The 23,716-nt window shown below is 38.4% G+C and overlaps 1 protein-coding gene across 12 annotated transcripts in view; it reads right to left on the bottom strand.

The window, feature by feature from the left end:
• Positions 1–23,716, bottom strand: part of PKP4 (plakophilin 4) — a 233,263-nt gene that overhangs the window by 152,671 nt on the left and 56,876 nt on the right. For 11 of the 12 annotated variants that reach the window (XM_033231419.1, XM_033231422.1, XM_033231416.1 and 8 more), the window contains exon 2: positions 6,732–6,868. In XM_033231419.1, coding sequence (XP_033087310.1) covers positions 6,732–6,863 — 132 coding nt within the window. In that variant the 5' untranslated portion in view covers positions 6,864–6,868. Of the gene's footprint in view, positions 1–6,513; positions 6,611–6,731; positions 6,869–23,716 lie in introns of all 12 variants that reach the window. The other variant, XM_033231424.1, reaches the window with a different exon arrangement.

A 23,716-nucleotide genomic window follows, 5' to 3' on the forward strand; every position in this document is an offset into this window, starting at 1 on the left:
CCACAAAAACCACTGAGATCCAATCTTACCTTGGGTTAGATGATGCAGTTCAGGCACTGGAAACTTCACTATAGGTTATACACAGTAACAACAACTGCCAGGATAAGTTAGTTACCAATTGGAAAAATAACTAAGTTGCCAATGGGAAAAGTCAGAAGTTTCAGGCATTGTACTTACACAGCACAGGGCTTCTAGTTAAGTGACAAACTATGCTTGTTTACAGCTGAAACAAAAATTCTCTCTTCTGCATGTGGCTGAGGTGTGTCAAAGAGGACTATTTCATTGTAAATAAGCAAAACGGCCAAACAAAAGGAAGTTACAAAGGCAGGTGTGTAACAGTTGAGTTGTTTCAGTTCCAGAGGAATAAAGCAATAATTGTACTGGAATTTGTTCACTTCTGGGCATTTTGCCATACAGGAAGGGTGTGTAATTACTGAAGCTAAGATATCTATGTAAAAATGAAGTAACATCAATAGGACACAGCTGGGCTTCAGATTTTCTTATTTTATCTTCAAAAAATTAAGGATCTCTGGCTCTCATTTCACTCTTTGATATTTAAATATTGCTTAAGTTAATATGGACATACTGAAGATAGAATGGTTATTTTCAAAAAAGCCAGAAAATATCTTGAAAGTGGTATTCTCTTTAAGAGCCACACAAATGAGGAACATTGCAATTTTCACTCATCAAAGATAACAAAAGAAGCACACACAGTATCTAATTTGAGACCTCACCAGAGTAAAAAGAATGCATATAAAATTAGCATATTTTACCAAATCTATTCTTTGCTTACCAGTTCATACTATCTGGATTGGCTTCAACCTTAAATCTAGATTCTAAGCTTCGGAAATCATTAACCAAAATATAAGAATGTGGTTTGTGGGCCAGGCACGGTGGCTCATGCCTGTAATCCCAGCACTTTGGGAGGCCAAGGTGGGCAGATCACCTGAGGTCAGGAGTTTGAGATCAGCCTTGCCAACATGGAGATACCCCGTCTCTACCAAAAATACAAAAATTAACCGAGTGTGGTGGCATACACCTGTAATCTCAGATACTCGTGGGAGGCTGAGGCAGAAGAATTGCTTGAACCCAAGAGGAGGAGGTTGCAGTGAGCCAAGACTGCACCACTGCACTCCAGCCTGGTTGACAGAGCGAGAGTCTATCTCAAAAAAAAAAAAAAAAAAGAAGTGGCTAAAGAGCCTGAAAATATGGCCAAGTTCAAATAGAGATCTAAATTATTCAAGCAAATTTATGACAGAAGATGAAAGACTCTAATGAGTATTACATGTGCAATTCTACAAAACCAGAAATCAACTTGTACCCTGTATAGAACTGTGAAAGACATTTGCAAATCCTAGCCATGATTGGCCATATTGTCTTTTTTAAAGAGTGTTTCTAAAACCAAGAGATCATATCAGAACCTTTATAAAACTACAATGTATTCTACCAATTGATAATAATACCCTGCACATGGTGCTTGGCTCACTGCTTCCTTGTGCCTGTGAGTGAGTATTCTGACACATCTAAGTAAGTCGCAGAGGGCAGCAGCAAGGCTCTCGATGAGCAGCGAATGGCTTATGAAATTCCAATTCCTCTGCATCCAAGGGTGTGCTGTGCATTTCAGTGACAAATCAATCAGTTTAATCTAAAGTTTTCACAGGAAGAGGCAGGATCCTTTGAGGGCACTACATTTTTCTTTCTTTTTTTGGAGACAGGTTCTCGCTCTGTCACCCAAGCTGGAGTGCAGTGGCATGATCACAGCTTACTGCAGCCTTGACCTCCCAGACTCAAGCGATTCTCCTGAGTAGCTGGGACCATGGGCGCACACCACCACTCCTGGCCAATTTTTTATATTTTTTGTAGAGACAAGGTTTTTGTCATGTTGCCTGGGCTGGTCTTGAACTCTTGAGCTCAAGCCATCTGCCCACCTCAGCCTCCCAAAGTGCTAGGATTACAGACAGGAACCACCATGCCCAGCGCTGTATTTCTTTATCTAGTTATTACATGTAAGAGATTATGCTAGGCACTAACCAGCATCAAGTTTGTCAGATATTTTTGAAAACTATTAGGAGATTCCTCCTTCCTACATCTGTATTCATCATGGACTCCTGGATTCTTACTAGGAGTTGAGTTGAGCAGTAGAACCTGCTAAAGGATGATCCTAATTACAGCCAACTGGTGGCTGAAGTTCTGACATTTCCTGTAATTTCAGAATCATGTCCAGGAATCACATCACCTTGTTATTCCTGTGGATTGACTTTTTATTTCTCTTAAAGCATATTTCTTAACATTTCTTTAGTAGTTACCCCACCCGACATACATAACACTGGTGGATAGTTTGTGACATCACCAAGATAACCACGTCCTTTTATTCCCTAAACTTAACTTTCAACTAAATTGGACAGATGGGAGATGAAAGTTATGACACTTATATCATTATTTGACCATAGACACAAAATAAAATTTTATTTTGCACTATGAAGAGATAGGATTTAAATCCTGTATCAATATGGATATAGTGCAATTCAAATTGTCTTAAGAAGAATGTTCAGCTGAGTGACAAGTTTTCTAGGTGCTGTGAGACTCTCTTGCTCACAATATTTCTGTGAATGTGGCTATAGGTTTTGTTATCTTAATAAAACCGCAAATTGGTGACAAAGTAATCGACAGTAAGTATTATCTATTCATTCCCTGCTCAAACAACCGTTTATTGCAGGTCTAATATATCCATGGTGTTGGGAGAGAAGCAACCTGTAACACAGGTATAAAACAATGCATAAAACATGGCTCTATCCTTAGGTAGCTGATTATATAAATTCAAAAAAGCATACTATTAAGAGTCATGACAGTGGCATAAAGTGCTAAAAGAGATCAGGAGAGAGATTTGACTTCAGGCTGAGTATGTTTCATGAAAGAGGCAGTGTTTGAACAGAAGTAGCAAGGATTCTTTCTGTCAAGGAGCGAGGATTTTTCTGTACCTTCGCGGGTACACATCCACATGACTGACATCACTATGAGAGGTTATCACTTCTCAAAAGACATTGTAAATTCTAACATTATGCGAAAGAACAAGGAACAGCTAGTTTCTGGCACTGGAGGATTCTACGGAAAGCATAGCCCAGTGAAGAAAGAGTTCGTTGTTTCATGACACTGAATGTCCAATTTCAGATATTTAATAGACTAATGGTTTGTTAACAAGACTGCTATTGGTTGCTTGCCATTTCCCTTCCTACAAATTACCATGAATTGCCCAAGGGGAGTATGTGTGAGGTATTTTACTGGCTTAGATGTACTTTACTGAAGAACCCAGACTTTTCCTCTCAAACTTCAGGTGAATTTTATAAGATACTTAACCAAGTGCCTTGACATTATGTTTGGGGTTGCAATAAATTAGCATGTTCATAAAATTTATTTTTATATGCTCTTTCTCATAACATATACATAAAACTATATGTTTATGTATAGTTTTTGTGAGATCAATATGAAGTTTTTAAAGTTTAGTGTCTGCATAAGTAAACTACTGTCACAGCATAAACATTGCTCAATATTCAAAGTTCGTCTTCTGCTATCAATGTCCAAAAAAAGGGCTCACTGAATCTTTAGTATGGTTACAAGTAGAATCACTAGCTCCTCCTAAGAGGAGCCTTTTCTTCTTATGCAGAAATTATAATGACAATTGTAATGTTAGCCCTTACTAAGTGTCAGGTACTGTTGTAAGCATTTTACCTACGTTAATTTAAGGTCCTCACTATTATTATCTGCATCTTATAAATAAGCAAACTGGGAAAGGAAAGGTTAAGAAATTTTTCCAAGATCACATGGTCAGCAGAGAAAACAGAATGGAAACCCAGTCCATGTACCCAGTTGCACTGCTAGGGTCCCTTCCTTTCGTGACCTAAGGAAACACCATTCCTAAGACACGGCTGCCACTAAACAAGGACTGTTATTTGAGATCACAGAGTGGATACCATTATGGCATGGCAGTGAGACTTTTAAAAAAAATAATAATTATGGGCCAGGTACAGTGGCTCATACTTATAATCCTCACACTTTAGAGAGGCTGAGGCAGGAGGATTACATAAGGCCAAGAGTTAAAGACCAGTCTGGGCAAGATAGTGAGACCCCGTCTCTACAAAAAAAAATTAAAAACTAAAAATTAGCCAGGCATGGTAGTACATGCCTGTAGTCCTAGCTACTAGGGAGGCTGAGGTGGAAGGATTGCTTGAGCCCAGGAGTTTGAAGCTGCAGTGAGCTAAGAAGGTGACAGTGTACTCCATCCTGGGCAACAGAGCAAGACCCCATCTCTAAAAAGTAATAATAATTATGCATTCCATCTAAGAATATTGCTCTTTTGGATATAAAATATGACCAACACTTATTGTAACTGCATGTAACAGTGGGCTAAGAGTGTCACACTCTGACCTGTAAATTTTAAAATCAAACATATAAGGTGAATGGTAATTAGTTTTCTTACTTGGATCTAACTTTTCTGTGCTCTATCCCATTGGGTAGATGATAGGAAGCGACATATTTCAGGAGTGTCTTTTTTTTTTTTTTTTTTTTGAGACGGAGTTTCGCTGTGTCGCCCAGGCTGGAGTGCAGTGGCCGGATCTCAGCTCACTGCAAGTTCCGCCTCCCGGGTTCACGCCATTCTCCCGCCTCAGCCTCCGAGTAGCTGGGACTACAGGCGCCCGCCACCTCGCCCGGCTAGTTTTTTGTATTTTTAGTAGAGACGGGGTTTCACCGTGTTAGCCAGGATGGTCTCGATCTCCTGACCTCGTGATCCACCCGCCTCGGCCTCCCAAAGTGCTGGGATTACAGGCTTGAGCCACCGCGCCCGGCCAGGAGTGTCTTAAGAAATTTTTACTCCAACTATATTTTGCCTAGTGCCACAAAAATTGCAGGGGAGCTATTTAAAACCAGGAGAGTACCTTGGAAAAAGACACAGATGTGGTCTCCTGGGTTAAACAATTGAAATGCTAAGTACTTAAAAATTTTAAAATAAATTATGTATGAAACTGCAAATATATATTAATGAACTCCAATTTCTCACAACAGGAATAGAACCAAAGACTAGAGTATAGCATCCCACTAACTAACTAATTACATATAATAATTGTTTTAATGAATAGGATAAGTACATTTTTGGCTGCCTTGAGAAGCTAGAACTCTTCTTAGCATTTCCCACAAAATACTTATTCAGAACGCTATTTACTGCCAGAAGATAAAATTTTGAAGTCATTTGAGGCCATCAAGGAATTCTAGTGTCAAAATGTTAACAAGTTTCCTTATTTTCTTACATATAGGGTATATGGTCTCAAGGTACAAACAGAACGTTCCCATTGCTATGTTTACTGCACGCAGCTAATAGTTTTAAGTCATTTCTAAACATTCTGATAAATTTACCACATTTCACCAAAACACAGTATATACTAAGAGCCCCAAATAAATCTGAGGCTTCTCATCCTTAACAGCTCCGTGGGTCAAATCTTGACAACTATGAAGGGTTATCGAAGAGTCCTTTTTTCTCCCCTAAGGATAATAGAAGCTTAGACATTCTATAGTTTGGTGGAAGATGAAAATTGTACTGACTATATCTTTTACCTTTTCAAACTCTTTGTGGAAAGTTTAAAAACTTCAAATTTCATTGAGGAATAAAAAAATTATTTTGACATCTTGTTACTAGAATAAACTGAAATAACTTTTCTTGAAAACGTAGTTCTAACGTCAGACATGTGTCACGGTTATAGAGCAATCTTTCACGCCACATTCCAAGTTACAGCAAATAGTACAACAATAAGGTAATAAATGTTTCCTCAGTCTTCGTCATCATTAGTCATCTGAGTTACTGATACTGACTTTTAAAGGAATATCCCAGCCAATAAAACATTACCTATCTTGAGAAAAAAAATCCAGTGGCTTAATTATAAGATTTTTTTAAAAAAAACTTAATCTTAGATTATTTCAACAAAATAACCCTCACAGGGGACATATAATGTTTTTTGAAGAGAAGAAGCAGGAAAAAAACAAAAAACAAAAAACTATCCCTAGAGCTTTAAATTTACATTTACCTTATTAAGCTTTTAAATCTTAAGAAATTAAAATTGCAGAATTCTAATTTCTCTAAGCACAACAGATAAGACCTAATATAGAAGGTTACTTGAGTTTGAAGGATAAAGAGTATTAATGCCTTAAAAAAATCAACATAAGCATGACATTGAAGCAAACTGGCACAGTTCGACAAGTTTTAGAACATTAGCTCACAAAATGAATATACTTAAATTTAGACAAACACACAAATATAGCCTTTATCCAAAAATCACAGAGACAACCCTATATACTACCTATGTTAAAATGTTCAAAATACCTAACGCTATTACAGGCCTCAGGTTGTCAGAGTCCTGATAGAAAAGTCAGCACTGAGAACTATGCTTTACACAGCTTTGCGTGCATGCACACACTCTGCAATGTGGGAGAGACAGAGACACCGATCACCATCGAGATTGTCCTTACTTGCAGACGCACAAGTATCCTGCATGTTCCGATTCTGACTGGCACCTGGAGCAGCTCTACATGCCAGTCATCCCAATGTACTCAGGGATGTAAACACCTTATAATTAGAAAACGTGAAGGCGTCAAGGACGTTAGACAAATTTAAAACATATCCAAAGATTAATTTTTTAAAGGCATTAAAGAAATAACTCATTGCAAATTTCAATACGAGTATGTACCTGCTCCTTCACGGATGCTAGAATAGTGGTGGCTGTGGTCTCGGGTTCCATGCCTGGGCCAGTGGAGGCAGCTTCCTGGCGGGTCTGTGGTTGCCCCTCCTCCACCAATGAGGCCTGCTCAGGAGCTGGCATTCCTCCTGCAATCAAGCAGGCAAAGGGTTAACACTTTCTTCTGGGCTCCCTTGCAGGAACCGAGGATTTACAGATGGTTCCTAGCAACTACAGTAGACTATAGTCTACACACCATGATCAAAAGCTTGTTAAATTGCTAAATTTTCTAAATGGTAACCAATAAGTAAATATGACTAACTTATCAAGAAACTAAATAATAAACATTCTAGATTGCTATAGGGGTCTGTTTTCAAAGTAACATGCACACAAAAAGACATCTACAAATGTTAACTAACATGAGGAGAATGTTTTACCAATCGCAGAAGAGGTTTTTGCAACAGAAAAGAAAAAAAGAGTTTAAAACCTAAAGAAGCCTTAAAAATAAAAGTCTGCTTATTTTAAAGAAATATAATATATTAATAACTAGCAACAAGTTCATCCTTGGTGGAGTCTTACAGCTAGCTTGGTTTCTTTAGAAGAATCTGATTATTCAAAGATAACAATGACTAGGAATGCGGTGTTGAAAAGAAAATCTATTTTTTAGGCCCATAGCTTATGACAGAAGAATAGGTTCTTGGCAGGAGATAGAGTGCCTTTCCTAAGACAACACATAGTGAGAGCAATGTGTTTGTCAAGAGACATACTGACCTAATACGGACTTTCTACAATTTTGGAAAATAGGGGGAAACGATGGTTAGCGTAAAGTATTATTAAAATTTTAATAACTCATTTACATGTCAGTCTCTCTGTCTTCTTGTGAGTACAGTCTTTATCATACCATGAAACTAGTCAAGCGTCTGGCATATTAAATGGTATTCAATTAATGTTCACTAAAATAAATGAATACATAAATGAAGGATGATATATTTTCATTGTCTCATTCCAGTCATTAGGTAAATTCCGCCAAGTCCTAAGATGTCCGAGAGACCCTATCTGTTTAGATGTGTCACACTGTATATTCAAATACGGACATCTGAGGCTATAAACATTTTCCTCAACATTCTTCAGTTTTCTCTTGCAAATTACTCTACTATTATATATTTCAATTTAATCAATTAACTTCCACAGTCTTCAATTCTATAGTTGATCTGGGACTTGTTTCCCCATTCCCTCAAATTTCAGTATCAGTCTTGTTTCCAAAATAATAATCCATAAGTAAAAGGGGAAATTACATACCCTTTGAGCTCCCATCTTCTTCCCTACTCTCCTGGCTTCCACGTTAGTGGAGAGGGTCTAAGTTTCAGGTTTCTGCTGGTGGCTGTTTTATTCTTGTCATATTAATAGGCATAAATGGACAGTGGATCTGATTAGTTTATCTGTGCATTTCCCCTGACACCAGCCTCATGAGTTCTCATCCCTGCTCTATCTAGCAAGTGAATTCTCAATCTCCCATTTTCACAGCGCATAAGGCCTAGATAGACTTTGAACTGCAAGCAGGATCTTCTCAAGTATGAATAGAAGGATCCTGAGACATGGAGATGAGTAGGATCAAAACCTAAGTGCCCTGGGTGGGGTGGGGGTGGGGGGTTCTACCTCACTACCTCACCGATAAAAATGGCTAGTTCTTTATACAATGTAATAATTTTATGGCAATCTATATTTTTTAGCGTATGTGGAATGTTTATTGAGATGTAAAACAAAATATTATCAACTGAATAAAATTTTCTCTATCAAGTGCTCATTAAAGAGAAGATATAAGCTCTATAAAGGAAAAAAATGCTACACAAAGATCCTAGATTAGCATTTAAGGCAAGTAAAGATATAAAAGTATTCTAGCCATTGAAAAATTACACACCTTAAAATAAGCAGATGGTTGCAGAGAACAAACATGTTACTATGCAACAGTGAAACAAATAATGCCAAGAACCAAAAATTTTAAATGTCAAGAGTATAATATCATGAAACAACCACTGTGTAAGAAGAAAAAGAAAAGGAAAAATTCAGTGAACAAAGAGAATTTGAGAAAAGGAGAAACAGAAATGTAATTGGGGAAGTAATTATTTATTAACATAGAAGGAGTCTTACTGTTACAAAGACCTAGAATTATATTATGGTATTACATCACTGTGAGGATATCATACTTAATTTCACAATATTTATCTTGCTGACCCTGCTTCCCAGGACCAATGAGCCCAGAGGAGCATTTTCTGAGTACCACTCTCCCAGGGACACTGACCATTAGGGGGCTCATCACCTAGCTGATGCAGCAACACAGAATCAAGGCAAAGTACAGCAAGATGTAAATGAAAAGTAGTAATGCTAAAGTCAAGAGGAGGAGGGTCAGAGACTGTATAAAAGAAAGTAATATAATGCTGAGAATCTTGGCAGGAGAGGAGATTTTCATAGACATGGATGATATCTATTCTGATTCCTCAAAGGTTAGGTCACATCACAGGCAGCCATGAACAGTCACCAGATGAGGAGCAAAGCCAATGGTACCTGTCATTACTAAGCGTGAGACACTTCCCTACCCCTTATCTCTGGGGCTGTCTCAATATGCCACAACCAACACGGGGCAGGGGAGCGATCACTGTGCTGACAAGTTATAAACCTATGAATGTTTCCTAACCATTTTCTCGTAGTTTTCATAATTGTAAGATCATTTAATGAACTGGAAAGTATCAAGCTAAGACTGGAGTCACAGAATAATATTATTGCTCCATTCCACTAGCAAAAAAAAAAAAAAAAAAAAAAAAGGACTTATATTGTAAAGAGACTGTGAGAAATTAGGCCTCACACTTCCCTCAGTGACCTCAATTTGCCTGATTTGAGTGATCACATTCAGGAGAACTGGGAAAACTTACAGATAGGTTGCTGAATCATTTTTGAGGGTACGGAGAATGAAGGCATGCCAGAAAACTGGAAGGAGGAAAATGCCATGGCTGTTTTTGGAAAAAGGGAAGGTAGACTCTTCACATTACAAACTACAGAGCTAGACACAGATCTTGGGTGAGATTCTTTAAAGGATTTTATCCAAGAGGTGATTTGTGAGAAATAAAATGGGGCACCAAAGAAAAGTCATGTTAAGCTGGTCTAATATCTGTCTGTGGCAGTGTAACCATGCAGTGTTGCCTGAACTCTAGTGGGGCGTATATGATATCAGAAGTCCCCCGTGACATTGTCATTAACAGAGAAATGGGGCTGGAATAAGGGCAACTGCTGACTTCAACAATCTGTAAACAGCTGAATGAAATACATCAATCTATAGAGGTTTCTAATGTAATGCCAGAGTTCTGACCTTGACCCAACCCCACCAAATGTTTTAACCATGATATCAATACAAGTCATACACAAGTTCTTCAATGATGATGAAGAATATAGAATTTACCAGAGGGAGATAAAATTAAAATACAAAAAATATACTGCTACACTGCAGTAATGAGCTGCCTCTGATGAGATTTAAAACAACAGGAATAAATACAAGGTCCTGTATTTAGGTTAGCTCAGCAGCATACTGGGAAATAAATGTAGGCATTTCGGGTTCAAGAGCAAAATGAGTGAATCATAAGTGAAACAAGACTGCCCAAACCTAAGGTGATCTTATGCTGTTTTGATATAAGTCATTAGGATGATAGGAAGGGCATAAGTGAGCTTACAACTTTCCTTCAGGCTCCTTGGGACATAACTACTTCCAGGTAAGGGCAGCACATTAACAGGAATGGACACAGTGTACCCATTCAAGAGATGATGAGTGGGATGTTAAAGGGATCCAGTCATTTATTTCCAGGCAAGGGGACAGGGAGGATGTGAATGACACAGCTCCTGCTCTTTATGAGCTCAAAGCTCACTGGGAGACATGAGAGTGGTAGTTAATGGAACAAGAAGAGAAAATTTGACCTGAAGAAGAGAAATCCAGCATTGACAAGCAGATGCCTATAAGCCTCTGAAGGCGGCTTTTTAGATTATAATCCCAAGAGCCAGACTAAAAATGAATGGTTTTGTAACAAATGTGTATTAACCTATATTATTACTATCTTTATATTTGGAATCAAAATTAAAGGTTGGAACAATAACGGAGGGCTTTCCTTTTGGAGCTAATACTCAAATGCTTAAAATTTCAAGAACTGATTGCCTCTGAAGGTGGCACACTCCCATGATGAGAGATCTTTAATCAGAGTCTGGATGATGATTGCAGGAGGGATAGTGTAGAAGGGATGCTGCACTGTGTGTGGCAGAAACAGGAAACTCTAAACCTTGAGGCCCACACTAAGATTAAACAAGTTCTGGATTCTAAACAGATGTGAATGTTCCTCAGGAGTTTTCAGAATGTTGTCTACTGTGTCACACTGTCTCTGTATCAGCCATCTGAAAACCAGGACCTAGGCTTTTCCTAAGGGAATGGTGGATGCTATTGGCAACTGTAGCATTAGCTGGTTTTCTCTTTGGCTATACAAAGCTCAGAGATGAATCTGACCAGCTCTTACACGTGTGGGTATGCCTATCTGTGTTCTCATTTTATTCTAGCCTTTACTTAATAAATGTTTTCTTTGCCCAGGTCTCTTTTTTTAAATCATACCATTAGACTGAATTCTTTTGAGGCTTCTAAAAAGCCTCCTCTGGGTTCATTGGTCCTGGGAAGCAGAGTCAGCAAGATAAATATTGTGAATTAAGTATGATATCCTCACAGTTTTAGAGGAGGGTTGACTATGAACAGCTGTGCATTTTCATCATAATCTTTATTGAACACAAAGAGGTTCATATGTGAAACTGGCAGTATAATTGTGTGTATACGCATGCATATATCTTAATCTTATATTCAACTATCAGTGATTAACAGGCAGTTTTTCTGCTCAAGGCTGCAGACCACATATACTCTAGTATGACTACTGAAGGCTTTCTTGGCATATTATAGATGTAATATATAGGTGTAACCTATTATTCAATATGTATAATCTCTTTTACCACAGCTGATAATAGTCCACAAAATCATCTGTCTTAAATCTTCCAGAGATGGAAAATCAACTAAATACTGGATTTTTCTCTACTTAATTCCCTTCTACTCGCCTTACTAATAATTTTTGGTGAAAGCATACCAAGTACACTTTATTTCATCTTTTTAGTAAAATAAGTTGGACTCCAGTTATTTTTCTCTTTCTCGATTTAGGTGTCCAGAGTACAACATATAGTTGTCATTATGAACACTCAAAAAATGTTGATGAGAAACACAATTTCAAAACTGATATGACAAAATAATGATGCCTAAGAAAAATTAATAAAAAATAAAGGTTAAAGTGTGAATATTTAAATTTGATTCAAAAAATAAAGATACTAACGTCAAATAAAAGTATAGAAAATAGGCATTAGATGAAGAAAATATTTTAACAGTAATAAGTAGAAAAAATTGCTAAGAGTATCATCATATAGCAAAGATAAGTTTCTCTTTGTTTTACTTATAATGAAACTGGAACAGATATTGCAGAAGAATGAAGTACTAGGAAATTAAGAATCTGCCTGAAAAGTTAAACATCTTCAGGAGCATATGGCATCGAGTCTAGAATTCTAAAAGGAGTATCAGATAAACTTTTTGCAGTTATATTTTTAAAATATCCTGGAAATAGAAATATATCCAAAAGCTGCAACTCTTCAGGAGGATTAGAGGTAGCTGCATACTAACCTTCTAATCGGGCGGTTCATAAAAAATTCAAATGTCTTGGCAAGAATTTGCTTAGAAAAGAGCTCTATGCCAAACAGCATAGTAGTTCAAGAGAATAATCTATGCATAGTAGTTAAATGTTTTTGATTATGAATTTATTTTTCACTAGAAATATCACTGCAAGGTAATCTGGTAAAAAAAATTAAGCAAAAGGTTGTATAAAGAGGAGAAAATCTAGATGACCAATAATGAAGTTCTCAACCTTATTAGTAATTAGAAAAATGAACATTAATACTGCAATGAGTAGTCAATACACAAACACCACAATGGCAAAACAGTATCAAATTCTGGTGAGGATGTGGAACAATGGTAACTATCCCATGCTACTGATGACAGTGTAAAGGGCAACGACTCCTTGGAATCTATTTTGGCATTATCTAGTGCAGCTGATGACATGTACATTCTGTAGCCCTGTAATTCCATTCCTGATTAAGTAGAGACACTCTTGTACATGGGCACCTGGAGAGTTATAGAAATATGTTCACGGCAGCACTCTTTGTGAAAGCGATAGGCTGCTAACAACTCAAGTGACCATTAACAGTAGAATGGATAAATACAATGTAATATATTCATTCAATGTATTTCATCTATAGCAATAAATCAATGAACCAAAGCTCTATAAAACAAGGATGACTGTCAACCATAATACTGAATAAAAGAAGCAAGGTGCAAAAGAACACAAACAGTGGGATTCCATTTATGTAAAACTCTACAACAGGCAAAATAAAACTATGCTTACTAAGAATGCATGCAGAGGTAGCAAGGAAATGACCATCACCAAAGTCAGAGGAGTGGCTACCTCCGTGGAGAGAGGGGGCTGTGATCTCAGAGGGGCACATGAAGAACTTCTAAAGCGCCGGCGTGACATGGGTGGCAGTTACACAGATGTGCTTGCTTTTCAGTAATTTTTAATTGTATGCATATTTTATGTATTTTCATAGTTTTCTCATAAAATGGAAAAAGAATAATATAGTGGAATAAACACGATATAGTATTAAATGAAGTTTACAAATCAAATAATTTAGAATAGTTCAATGATGATAAATAGAATAGTATTTAGTAACTTAAATACTAAAGATTATCCACTTTCAATAGAATTAAACTAATTCTTGTTTTAAAACTAGACTAAATATAATTTTATGATGCATAAATGCCTAGAAGGAATCCACTTCAATAATAAGTGGTTTAAGTTACAAAATATAATGTCCTCAGCCCTGTATAACATTCAATAACAATTTTTGACAATAAAACACACGGTTAACGTATAACACCAGAGTCAACACTGTTGGCATCCTGGGCTGCTCACACTGTCTTTTATGAATGGTGCTCCTCTGGCCTTACGCAGCATTGACTTGGCCTCTATAACACAAGGAAAGCACTGCAAAATGGTTAATGAAAACTGGAAATTCTATCTTGATAAACATGAATTACATGTGGGCATTTTCAACCTTTCCCCAAAATATCTTACTTCTTATAGAGAAGAAAAAAGGAAAAAAGGAAAATCTTTTTTGGAAAGTACTGCAGGTTCATTTTTGTTTTCTTTTTGAGGATTCAGGATCCTTTATAGCACCATAGATGCTAGGAGGAGAAGAAATGAAAATCATGACAAATTCAGAGCTCTACCTGGAATGTTAAAGAGTATACCAAGATAGGATGGAGGTAATCAATACAGTAAGAATGTAATTAAAACTCTGATGGGGAAACTGGATCAAGAGGCAAGATGAGCACAAATTTCAACTTTTCTCCAACTCACAACTCCATGAAATAATAGAAAAGGCATTTTCTCATTCTTAAGATAAGAAAATTAGCCTGGAGATTTTAAAAATGTCATCAGTGTGCCAAAATGTCAGAAAGATAACTGCTATAGACCTTTGGTAAGGCAACGAGAGGAAACCATAACACAAAAAGGCAAAGGCTGGCTTTAGAGGGTGGAACATTGGGTGAGAGAGCTCAAGGCTCAGAGTCTGGTAGATCCCAGACTTGAGGCTCTCAGGCCTGGGGCCAACGTCAGGATAATCAAGGGGAGAGAGAGTACAGCTAGATGGTCAGCGCCTACCCTGCAAGTGCCCAAGCATTTTGTCACTGGCAGAGAAGAGATTGAGACAGAGCAGGCCTCAGACACTGATACCCAGGAGGGACCAAATTCCCCAAACAGAAGAAAGTAAAGTAGAACAGGTAGAACTAATATCCTAGTGTTAAAACTAAGAATTGTATGTAGGAAAGAGAAGCAGCCAGAAACCTTGAAGAAAAAGTTACAGGATAAAAAAGAAGTCTTAATCATGAGATGAATAGCAAAATGAATTTTTTAAAACAGAGTATTTCATAAGAGTGACCTAAATAAATCTCTCAGGAACAACAACAACAAAAAAGAGTGAGAGATTTTACAAAAAGATAAAAGAACAGTTTGGTGACTAGAGTTCAGATGCAGGAATGACATCTGTTTACTCCAAGATCTTGGAAAAGAGAAAAAAGAAGAAATACTACAAGAAGTAAGAAATGAAAATTCCCAGAGCTGAAAACAAATCACTTAAAATGAGACAATAAGTGAATAAAATGAACGAAACAAGCTACACCTGGACCAAGCCAGTGACATTTCTAGGTTCCAAGGATAAAGCAAAAGTTATGTATGTTACTATAGAGAAAAAAGAAATAAAATCAAATTAGCATCACACATCTTCTCAATTACAGATTTATCAATAGCTTCCAAGTACTGACCAAAAATTATGATTCAAATATGAAGGCAAAATAAAGAGTATTTTAGGACATACCAGGACTCAGAGAATTTGTTTCAACAAAACGAAGTTCTGTAACCAAAATCACCCAACCATAATGCTGAATAAAAGGAAATTCTGCAGCAAAATAATAAATATGACAAAGGAAGGTTTAAGGACACAAAAAAACAGTGCAAAGCAAATGATTTAGGAAAACTGAAGATTAAACCTACATACCTTCTGTGTAGTATCAACATGAGAGGAGTGAGGAGCTGATAAAAGGGAAATGACACTAGTGTTTTTATTTATCTCGGGGGAAGAAATAGGTAGACAGTAAGTCCAGGTGACTGCAATTTTGCGGCTCTCAAAATTGCAGGAGGAGGGAGCATCTACTGCCCCACCCCTGGAATCTGGGGCCAGCCAGGTGACTTGCTTTGATCACAGAATGTGGCAGAGGTGATCTTGTGCAACATCTGAGTCTAAATCTTAAGAGGACTAATAGCTTCTTTTGAAACCCTGAGATCACTAAGCTGTGACAGAACTTGGGATTAAAAGACGCTATGTATACACAGCCCAGCAATCGCAGCCATTCCAGCCAAGACCTCAGAATATGTAAGACAGGCCATCTTAGTCTTGCCCTGACCTAGTCACCAGCTGACTGCAGGCACCTGACTGAGCCTAGGCCAGACCAGGAGAACCTCCTTGCCAACTTAAAAACTCATTGTTGTGGCCGGGCGCGGTGGCTCAAGCCTGTAATCCCAGCACTTTGGGAGGCCGAGACGGGTGGATCACGAGGTCAGGAGATCGAGACCATCCTGTCTAACACAGTGAAACCCCGTCTCTACTAAAAATACAAAAACTAGCCGGGCGAGGTGGCGGGCGCCTGTAGTCCCAGCTACTCGGGAGGCTGAGGCAGGAGAATGGCGTAAACCCGGGAGGCAGAGCTTGCAGTGAGCTGAGATCCGGCCACTGCACTCCAGTCCGGGCGACAGAGCGAGACTCCGCCTCAAAAAAAAAAAAAAAAAAAAAAAAAAAAAAAAAACTCATTGTTGTTTGAGCCACTGAGATTTAGGATGGCTTGTTATACCCTGAATAAGTCAATACTACCTGAAATAACCATCAGCAGATGACAGGGATACAGAAAAAAGTTTTAAACTTATTTTTTCAGTATAATATTTGATGTACGAAATTATCTTATTTTGGTTTTTTTTTGAGAGAGGGTCTCGCTCTGTCACCCCAGCTGGAGTGCAGTGGTGGGATCTTAGCTCACCGCAGCCTTGACCTCCCAGGCTCAGGCAATCCTCTCAGCTCAGCTTCCTGAGGAGCTGGGACTACAGGGGCATGACATCACAGAGCTAATTTTCATATTTTTTTTGTAGAGTCGGGGTGTCACCATGTTGCCCAGGGTTGGTCTCAAACTCCCGGGCTCAACCTATCTACCTGCCTGGGCCTCTCAAAGTGCTGGGAGTACAGGCACATGCTACTACCCAGAATTATCTTATAACAATATTATTTATTTAATGTATTATTGATATACTTATGTATCAACCACATTATAAACCAGGTGTAAGAGTACAAAGATAAATAAGACCCTGAATTCCCATCCAACTTACAATCTAAAAGGCACAAGACAAATTAACAAACTACAATAAAATGCAGTGTGAGATAAATGAGGAAATAACAGCTGAAACAGATGGCAGGGGCTCAAAAGAATTTCAACAGAAATGCATAAATGAAGACACTATTCTAGGTGGGGCAGAAGGACCCAGGTGGGAAAAAGCCCATCTATAATGTAGTAATTAATTTTATTCAGCTTTTTTTTTTTTTAATTTGCTTTAGGTTCAACAGATTTCTAAAAACCTCCCTAGACTGCTGTTTTATGTCATTTGTAATTAGGGTATGGTAAACCATATCAAATCTCAATCTGTTTAAATAAAAGATTTGTTTTCATCATTAGTTTTTCATATCAAATACTAGTGTTAACAAAGATTAAAGACTAATGAAATCACCAGCAGAGCACATATGGGGATTTAGAAATACGGCAATTTATATGTGATTACTAGAGGCAGTAAAAACAAAGTAAAATTGTTTAAAGACTTGAATATTTAACAATATTTATAAGGTCATTAAAAATAAAGAAAAGTAGGCTGGGGGTGGTGGCTCACGCCTGTACTCTCAGCACTTTGGGAGGCTGAGGTGGGCAGATCATGAGGTCAGAAGTTTGAGACCAGCCTGGCCAACATGGTGAAATCCCGTCTCTCCTAAAAACACAAAAACTTAGCCAGGCTTGGTGGCAAGTGCCTGTAATCCCCCAGCTGCTCGGGAGGCTGAGGCAGGAGAATCGCTTCAACCCAGAAGGCGGAGGTTGTGGTGAGCCAAGACTGCACCACTGCACTCCAGCCTGGGCAACAAGAGAGGAACTCCGTTTCATAAAAAAAAAAAAGAAAGGAAAGTATATAATCCAGTGCACTTGCTTTCTTACCTAGTGGTTGTCTTTTTAGCCCATAATGGTTTTTCCTTCTACATGAACTAGCTAAATGATTTTTTCAGTGTCTTGGGATTTACACGGGGCTGTTTGGCCAATCATAACTTAGAAGATCTGCATGAGACTTCTATTTAAATTATACATTAATTCATCTGTAATTTTAAAGATTCAATTTAAAATTCTCAAATGTGCTCCATGGACAACTTCCAGCATCTCAAAATGAGGTTCCTATGGTTAGCAAGTCTGGGAAATGTGGCAGAACATGGTTCCTCTTGAAAATCCCTAAGAATCTTGTTACTTTAAGTGTGATCTGTGAGCCAGTTGTGCAGGCTGCACTTTGGAACTTGTAAGAAATGCAGAATTTCAGGCCCGCCCCAGACCAAAGAAATCAGACTTTACATGTGGGTCAGATCCCCAGTGTTTTCTATACACATTCAGCTTTGAGAAGCACTGGTGTGGAGCATCATAAAGACTCCGAGAAATCATGAAAAAAGTGAACCTGTTTAATCTCACCTAACCCTACATGTCAACACTTATTAACCAGAGACCCTCATGTGTATTTAAAAAAAAAAAAAAAGAGATGGATTCTCACTCTGTCACCCAGGCTGGAGTACAGTGGCACAATTATAGCTCACTACAGCCTTGAACTCCTAGGTCACGCAATCCTGCTACCTCAGCCTCCCTAGTAGGTAGGACTACAGGCACACACTACCATGCCCAGCCCATTTTTAAATTTTCTGTACAGACAGGGTCTCACTATGTTAGCCAGGCTGGTCTTGAACTCCTGGCCTCAAGCAATCTTTCCACCTCAGCCTCTCAAAGTGTCAGGATTACAGGTGTGTACCACCAGACCAGCCAACCCCCATTTTTTTTGAGGATCACCTATTAATATTCAGAGGAACATACTTTGGGAAATCCCACAGTATGATAATCATCATTCATGAGCAAATGTAGATGGAAAGAGACATTGTTCCATCCTTCACAATTTGGCTTTCCTCAGCTTTTCCACTGATGTTTATCTATTAAAGAAAAACATTAATACTTTTAAGAAATGGTACAGAAAAATTAAAGCTCTTTTCAATAAAGATTCCTGACACCAAAAACATGAAATTGTGTTTTTGCTGAAGGCTGGGTAGCAATTATTTTCTTTCTCTTTTTTTTTTCAAGAGATAGGATCTTGCTATGTTGCCCAGGCTGGACTCAAACTCCTGGGCTCAAATAATTTTTGAGCCCTCAGACTCTCAAGTAGCTGGCACTACAGGTGCACATCACCATATCTGGCTTACATTTCTTGACAACTTAGCTTGAAAGTAAATGAATAAATGATTTTCCAGAAAAAAAGCCCAGCCTACTCCAGGCCAGGTGCAAGTTTTAGCTACTTTTTCATTCTTGTTTCATGAACACTCACATGGAAATGACCTTGGTATACTGTACACTCTGGTACTTTGGTTGACAGAGAAATTCCCCATCTGGGTTATAAACAATTTGCCTAAAACATATCCAGTTTATACAGACGTTAATTTATAAGTTACTTTACTGAAAGCAGGGGCAAAAAAAGCAAAGTCAACAGTTTTGAATTATAACATCAGAAGTGTTGATTTTATACATGTTTAAAGTCTCTTAATAATGCTGATTTAAGCAATGATGCATTGAGTAATTTGCAATTTTTTTTTTTTTTGAGACAGTCTCACTCTGTCACCCAGGCTGGAGTGCAATGGCACGATCTTGGCTCACTGCAACCTCCGCCTCCTGGGTTTAAGTAATTCTCCTGCCTCAGTCTCCAGAGTAGCTGGGATTACAGACGTATGCCACCATGTCTGGCTAATTTTTGTAGTTTTAGTAGAGATGGGGTTTTACCATGTTGGCCAGGCTGGTCTTGAACTCCTGACCTCAGGTGATCCACCCGCCTTGACCTCCCAAAGTGCTGGGATTACAGGCGTGAGACACCATACCTGGCCTAATTTGCAATTTTTTAAAGTAGCTCTTTAGAGTTAAAAAAAAAAAAAACTCTTGATTTTAAAAGACATTTTTTTTAAAAGTACCATAGATTCTCAGTTGTGATAACACCCTTTCTTTCTGTCTGGTCTTCAGCAGGATAGAGGAATGATGGTTATCTCTCAGTCTCCTTTATCCCATTTAGAATCTGTGTGCTTAATACTATATTTTGTTTTCAAGGAGACAAATTTTCACACTTAACATCTCCAAACAGCTTTTTGAAGAAAGTACAAGAAAAAATAACAACCACTACAAAGTTTCTAGAATTTTGTTGATCACAGATGGAGAATGCAATGGACTGGATGATAACTTATTTACTTTTCTGCAATCTAACCATACAGTCTTGGTTCAGTAATGGGAGGGACTATTTTCATCTGGATTGCCACTGCATTCTCAGCAGATCCAGAAAGTGCCCGAAACTCAGTAGGTGTTCGAAAGTGTTTGTTCAATGGGAGCATGAAACAAACTGAGGGAAGGCATGACAACATATCTGTGTTTTCAATGAAAACACATTTATACACCAGATGGTGTTAGGTTTTGTGGCCATTATGATTCTGAAAGAGCTGTCTAGCAGGAACAAAGGAGTAAAAATAGTGTGATAAATGCAAGAGTAAACATGCATAAAATATACCACCACAGAAGTGAGGGGAGCTCAACTTCGCACGGGAGAGCAGGGTCGTCAGGGAAGATGAGACTTACTACAAAGACATAGAGGCATAAAACACCACAATGTGCTATGTTCAGAGAATGCCAACAGTCTAAAATTGGGGTGGACGTGGGGTAGGAGAGAAAAAGAGAAAGAAAACTCTGGAGATGAGAAGACGAAGGAACAATAATAAGCGCAAGGAAAGACATGAATTGTCTCCACAGCCTTTAAATTTGCCTAAGATGATGGTGACAGTTGAGGCAAAGGGTCAAACTGAATCAGGTTTCACCGGTCCCAGTGAAGGTAATGTGACCTGCAGTTAGGAGAGTAAAAGTGAGATGGTGTCAACTTAGGACTACTGGGGAAATGTCTGGAAGGCCCGGTGAGGAGCTAGGAAGCAACTGTGAGAAGAAAAGAAGACTTTAAAGACATCAAAAAGAAGAAATCTCCAACATCTGTAAAAGAAAACAATGTTCTCCTCTCCTTCATGTGCCAGATCCCTGGGGGATACAATCATGAATCGAATCCTAGGAAACTTCGTCCTTCCTTGTCTAACTGGGCCACTTAAGGACACTAGGAAGATGTTCTCGGGTATTGCCATCCTCCTCGTTTCAGTATCCTCACAGGTAGAAGCATCAGGGAGCTGCTCCTCAAAACTTCAAGCGAAAGGACACAAGGTTGCTTCTAGGAGAAGAAAATTAGAAAAATCAATAAAATGAGGATAAGACTGGAAATGGGTGGACTTATATAAACTAAGAATCAGTAAAAGTATCCCCCGAAGAGCTCTAACCTATCATCAAGGAACAGACTCTTAACACATAGACCAAAATCAGATGATGATTATGACTTATCACATGTGATTGTTGTCACAATTGGAGAAGAGGTTAGTTAGTATGAAACACAGAAAAGGAAAATCCAGATTCCTGCCCTCCCCAAAGAAGTAAAAACAAGTGAGATTACAAGAAAGATCTTTGCTCTCAGGGACAGAGATGGTCCTGAGATGAACTCTCTTGCAAACACGTCTTCCCCTTTGACAAGATTCTAAGTTCACAATGGCAACAGTCACCTGATCATAGAAAGGAGAAGTGTATTTGGCAAATATGGACATTGTGGTAATTATGAATTAATAAATTTGTGTTCTGGTTTATATACTACTCCAGGTTCTGAGAACTGTAAAACTAAGGACAGGCTCAGGACTGCAGTGACTTCAAAGCTCCGTGATGTGACTTTAGGGAGGTCTGGTCACTATGGTGGTTGTTCTCCACAGACAATAATCTAGCTGATTATTCCAATTCAAAAATTTAAGAAAGGGTTAATATGAACCTATACAAATGAAAAGGTTGGTCACCATGAGTAATATATGTCTATTAGTCACTTTAGAACATGATGAAAACAGCTATATGGTCATTCACAAGTGTACAGTGGGACAGCTGATGGAGTTGTGTTCCATGCCACATGGGCACACCACAGCTTGTCAGTCAGAATCTGCACTAATTGACAGAGCTGGCAGAGAATGTTGTAGATGTCAACCGTTCCACAAATCTCTACCACAGTTGTGCAATGGCTATGCTCATGCACTGTATCACCACCGCGAGCATGTTAATCTCTGTTCTTTGAATATTCATGGGTTTAAATCACCTTTTCCAAAATAATGCCTTAATTCTGAGATATCATCTGTGTCTAATAATCTGTTTAAAAATTTTGTTTTCATGGCAGTGTATTTCCATTTCACCTAAAGTGCAATTTCAAATCCAAGAACCAAGATACCTGGGTTTAGTATTTCATATGATATCTAGAAACGACGTAGGCAATTACTCCAATTTTGTATATTTTAAAATAAAGCCTGCCCTTATTAAAATAATAGTAGTTTGTTTCTAGTCTGGTCATCCCAAGAGCATACATGCATGCAAATGTGTATGTAATATAATTATCTTCAAATATGCTCTAAGCAACCAGAAATACTCTCTAGACAAGGCATACCATAACATTTTAAAAACTGAGTTATGATTCATGCCATACCATTCTTGCTGGCTTTAATACAACCCATTTTTAGGACAATATGGTTTACTCAGCATTTTTTTTCCTTAAACACCCAATGGGCTGATTCAGAGTAGGGTATCTTTCATGACTCGCTTGTGTTTGCTTGTGCTTCTACTTCATGTGTAAAACTTAAATGCCATTTCATAGTCAGAGGAAGGTAAATAATCATGTTCTACATGAAAGCTTGTACAAAAATAAAACTGCAAATCAAAAATATTTCATTTTGAAAATTTATTCCTAATTGGTTGGCTGGGTTCTCCCTTTCTCTCTCTGATAAATACAATTTGTCACTGTTTTCTAGAAGGAAATTAAGTCAGGTGACAGTTAATTGAGCAAATATAGTACATCAGATAAACACCAGATTAAATTTTTCAAAGTTAAAGAAAATTCTTCCATTCACTAATTTCTTCCAAATGATAGAACATTTGTTTTGTAGTAATGGTAAATTATAAGATTCAAATAAAACTGTTTAACCAAAATCACACTTTTGATACATAATACACTATGTACAGAAAATAAAGAGCACCTACTTAACTTATTTATTTATTTATTTATTTTGAGATAGAACCTCATTCTCTCCCCCAGGATGGAGTACAGTGGCGCCATCTTGGCTCACTGCAATCTCCGCCTCCTGGGTTCAAGTGATTCTCCTGCCTCAGCCTCCCGAGTAGCTGGGATTACAGGTGTGTGTCACCACGCCTGGCTAAGTTCTGTATTTTTAGTAGATACAGGGTTTTACCATGTTGGTCAGGCTGGTCTTGAGCGCCTAACCTCAGGTGATCTGCTTGCCTCAGCCTCCCAAAGTGCTGAGATTACAGGTGTGAGTCACTGCACTCAACCCCTGACGTGGGTTTTGGCAGAGCTCTGCATGCTCCCTCCAGCCCAGCTCTCTCCAGGGTTCTTCCTTCACCATATTCAGGCTCAGAGAGGCCTTCCGCTACCACTCTGTGGTCTGACACAACAGGAATTGAGCTGCACTTTGAGGAATAGTGAGAGAAAAGTAGAGCAGGTGCTGTGGTAGAGATCACTAAAGAAATCTTGGGCAAAAGCTAGGTGTAAATTTGGAAGGGGGTCCCTCTGCATCTGCTTGTCCCCAAATGGTGGGTACGTGGGCATTCTTGCTGAAAGCAGTTTCCTTTCAACATAGCTGCCCTAGAATCGGTCTATTCTCATGCCTTCCATCAGCTGCCTGGGCAGGGGAAGTGAACTCACCCTAACCCATCAGCCTAGTCCAGCCCAGTCCTCCTGGAGCTCCAGCCCTGCTCTTCCTGTCATTTTAAAGCCCGCAAGCAAGTGTCAAACAACTTCACTACCACTTGAATCACCAAACCATTTCTTCCTTTG

This window comes from Trachypithecus francoisi, unplaced genomic scaffold (genome assembly GCF_009764315.1).
Source record: "Trachypithecus francoisi isolate TF-2019V2 unplaced genomic scaffold, Tfra_2.0 Lachesis_group13, whole genome shotgun sequence".
NCBI classification, from domain to species: Eukaryota; Metazoa; Chordata; class Mammalia; order Primates; family Cercopithecidae; genus Trachypithecus; species Trachypithecus francoisi.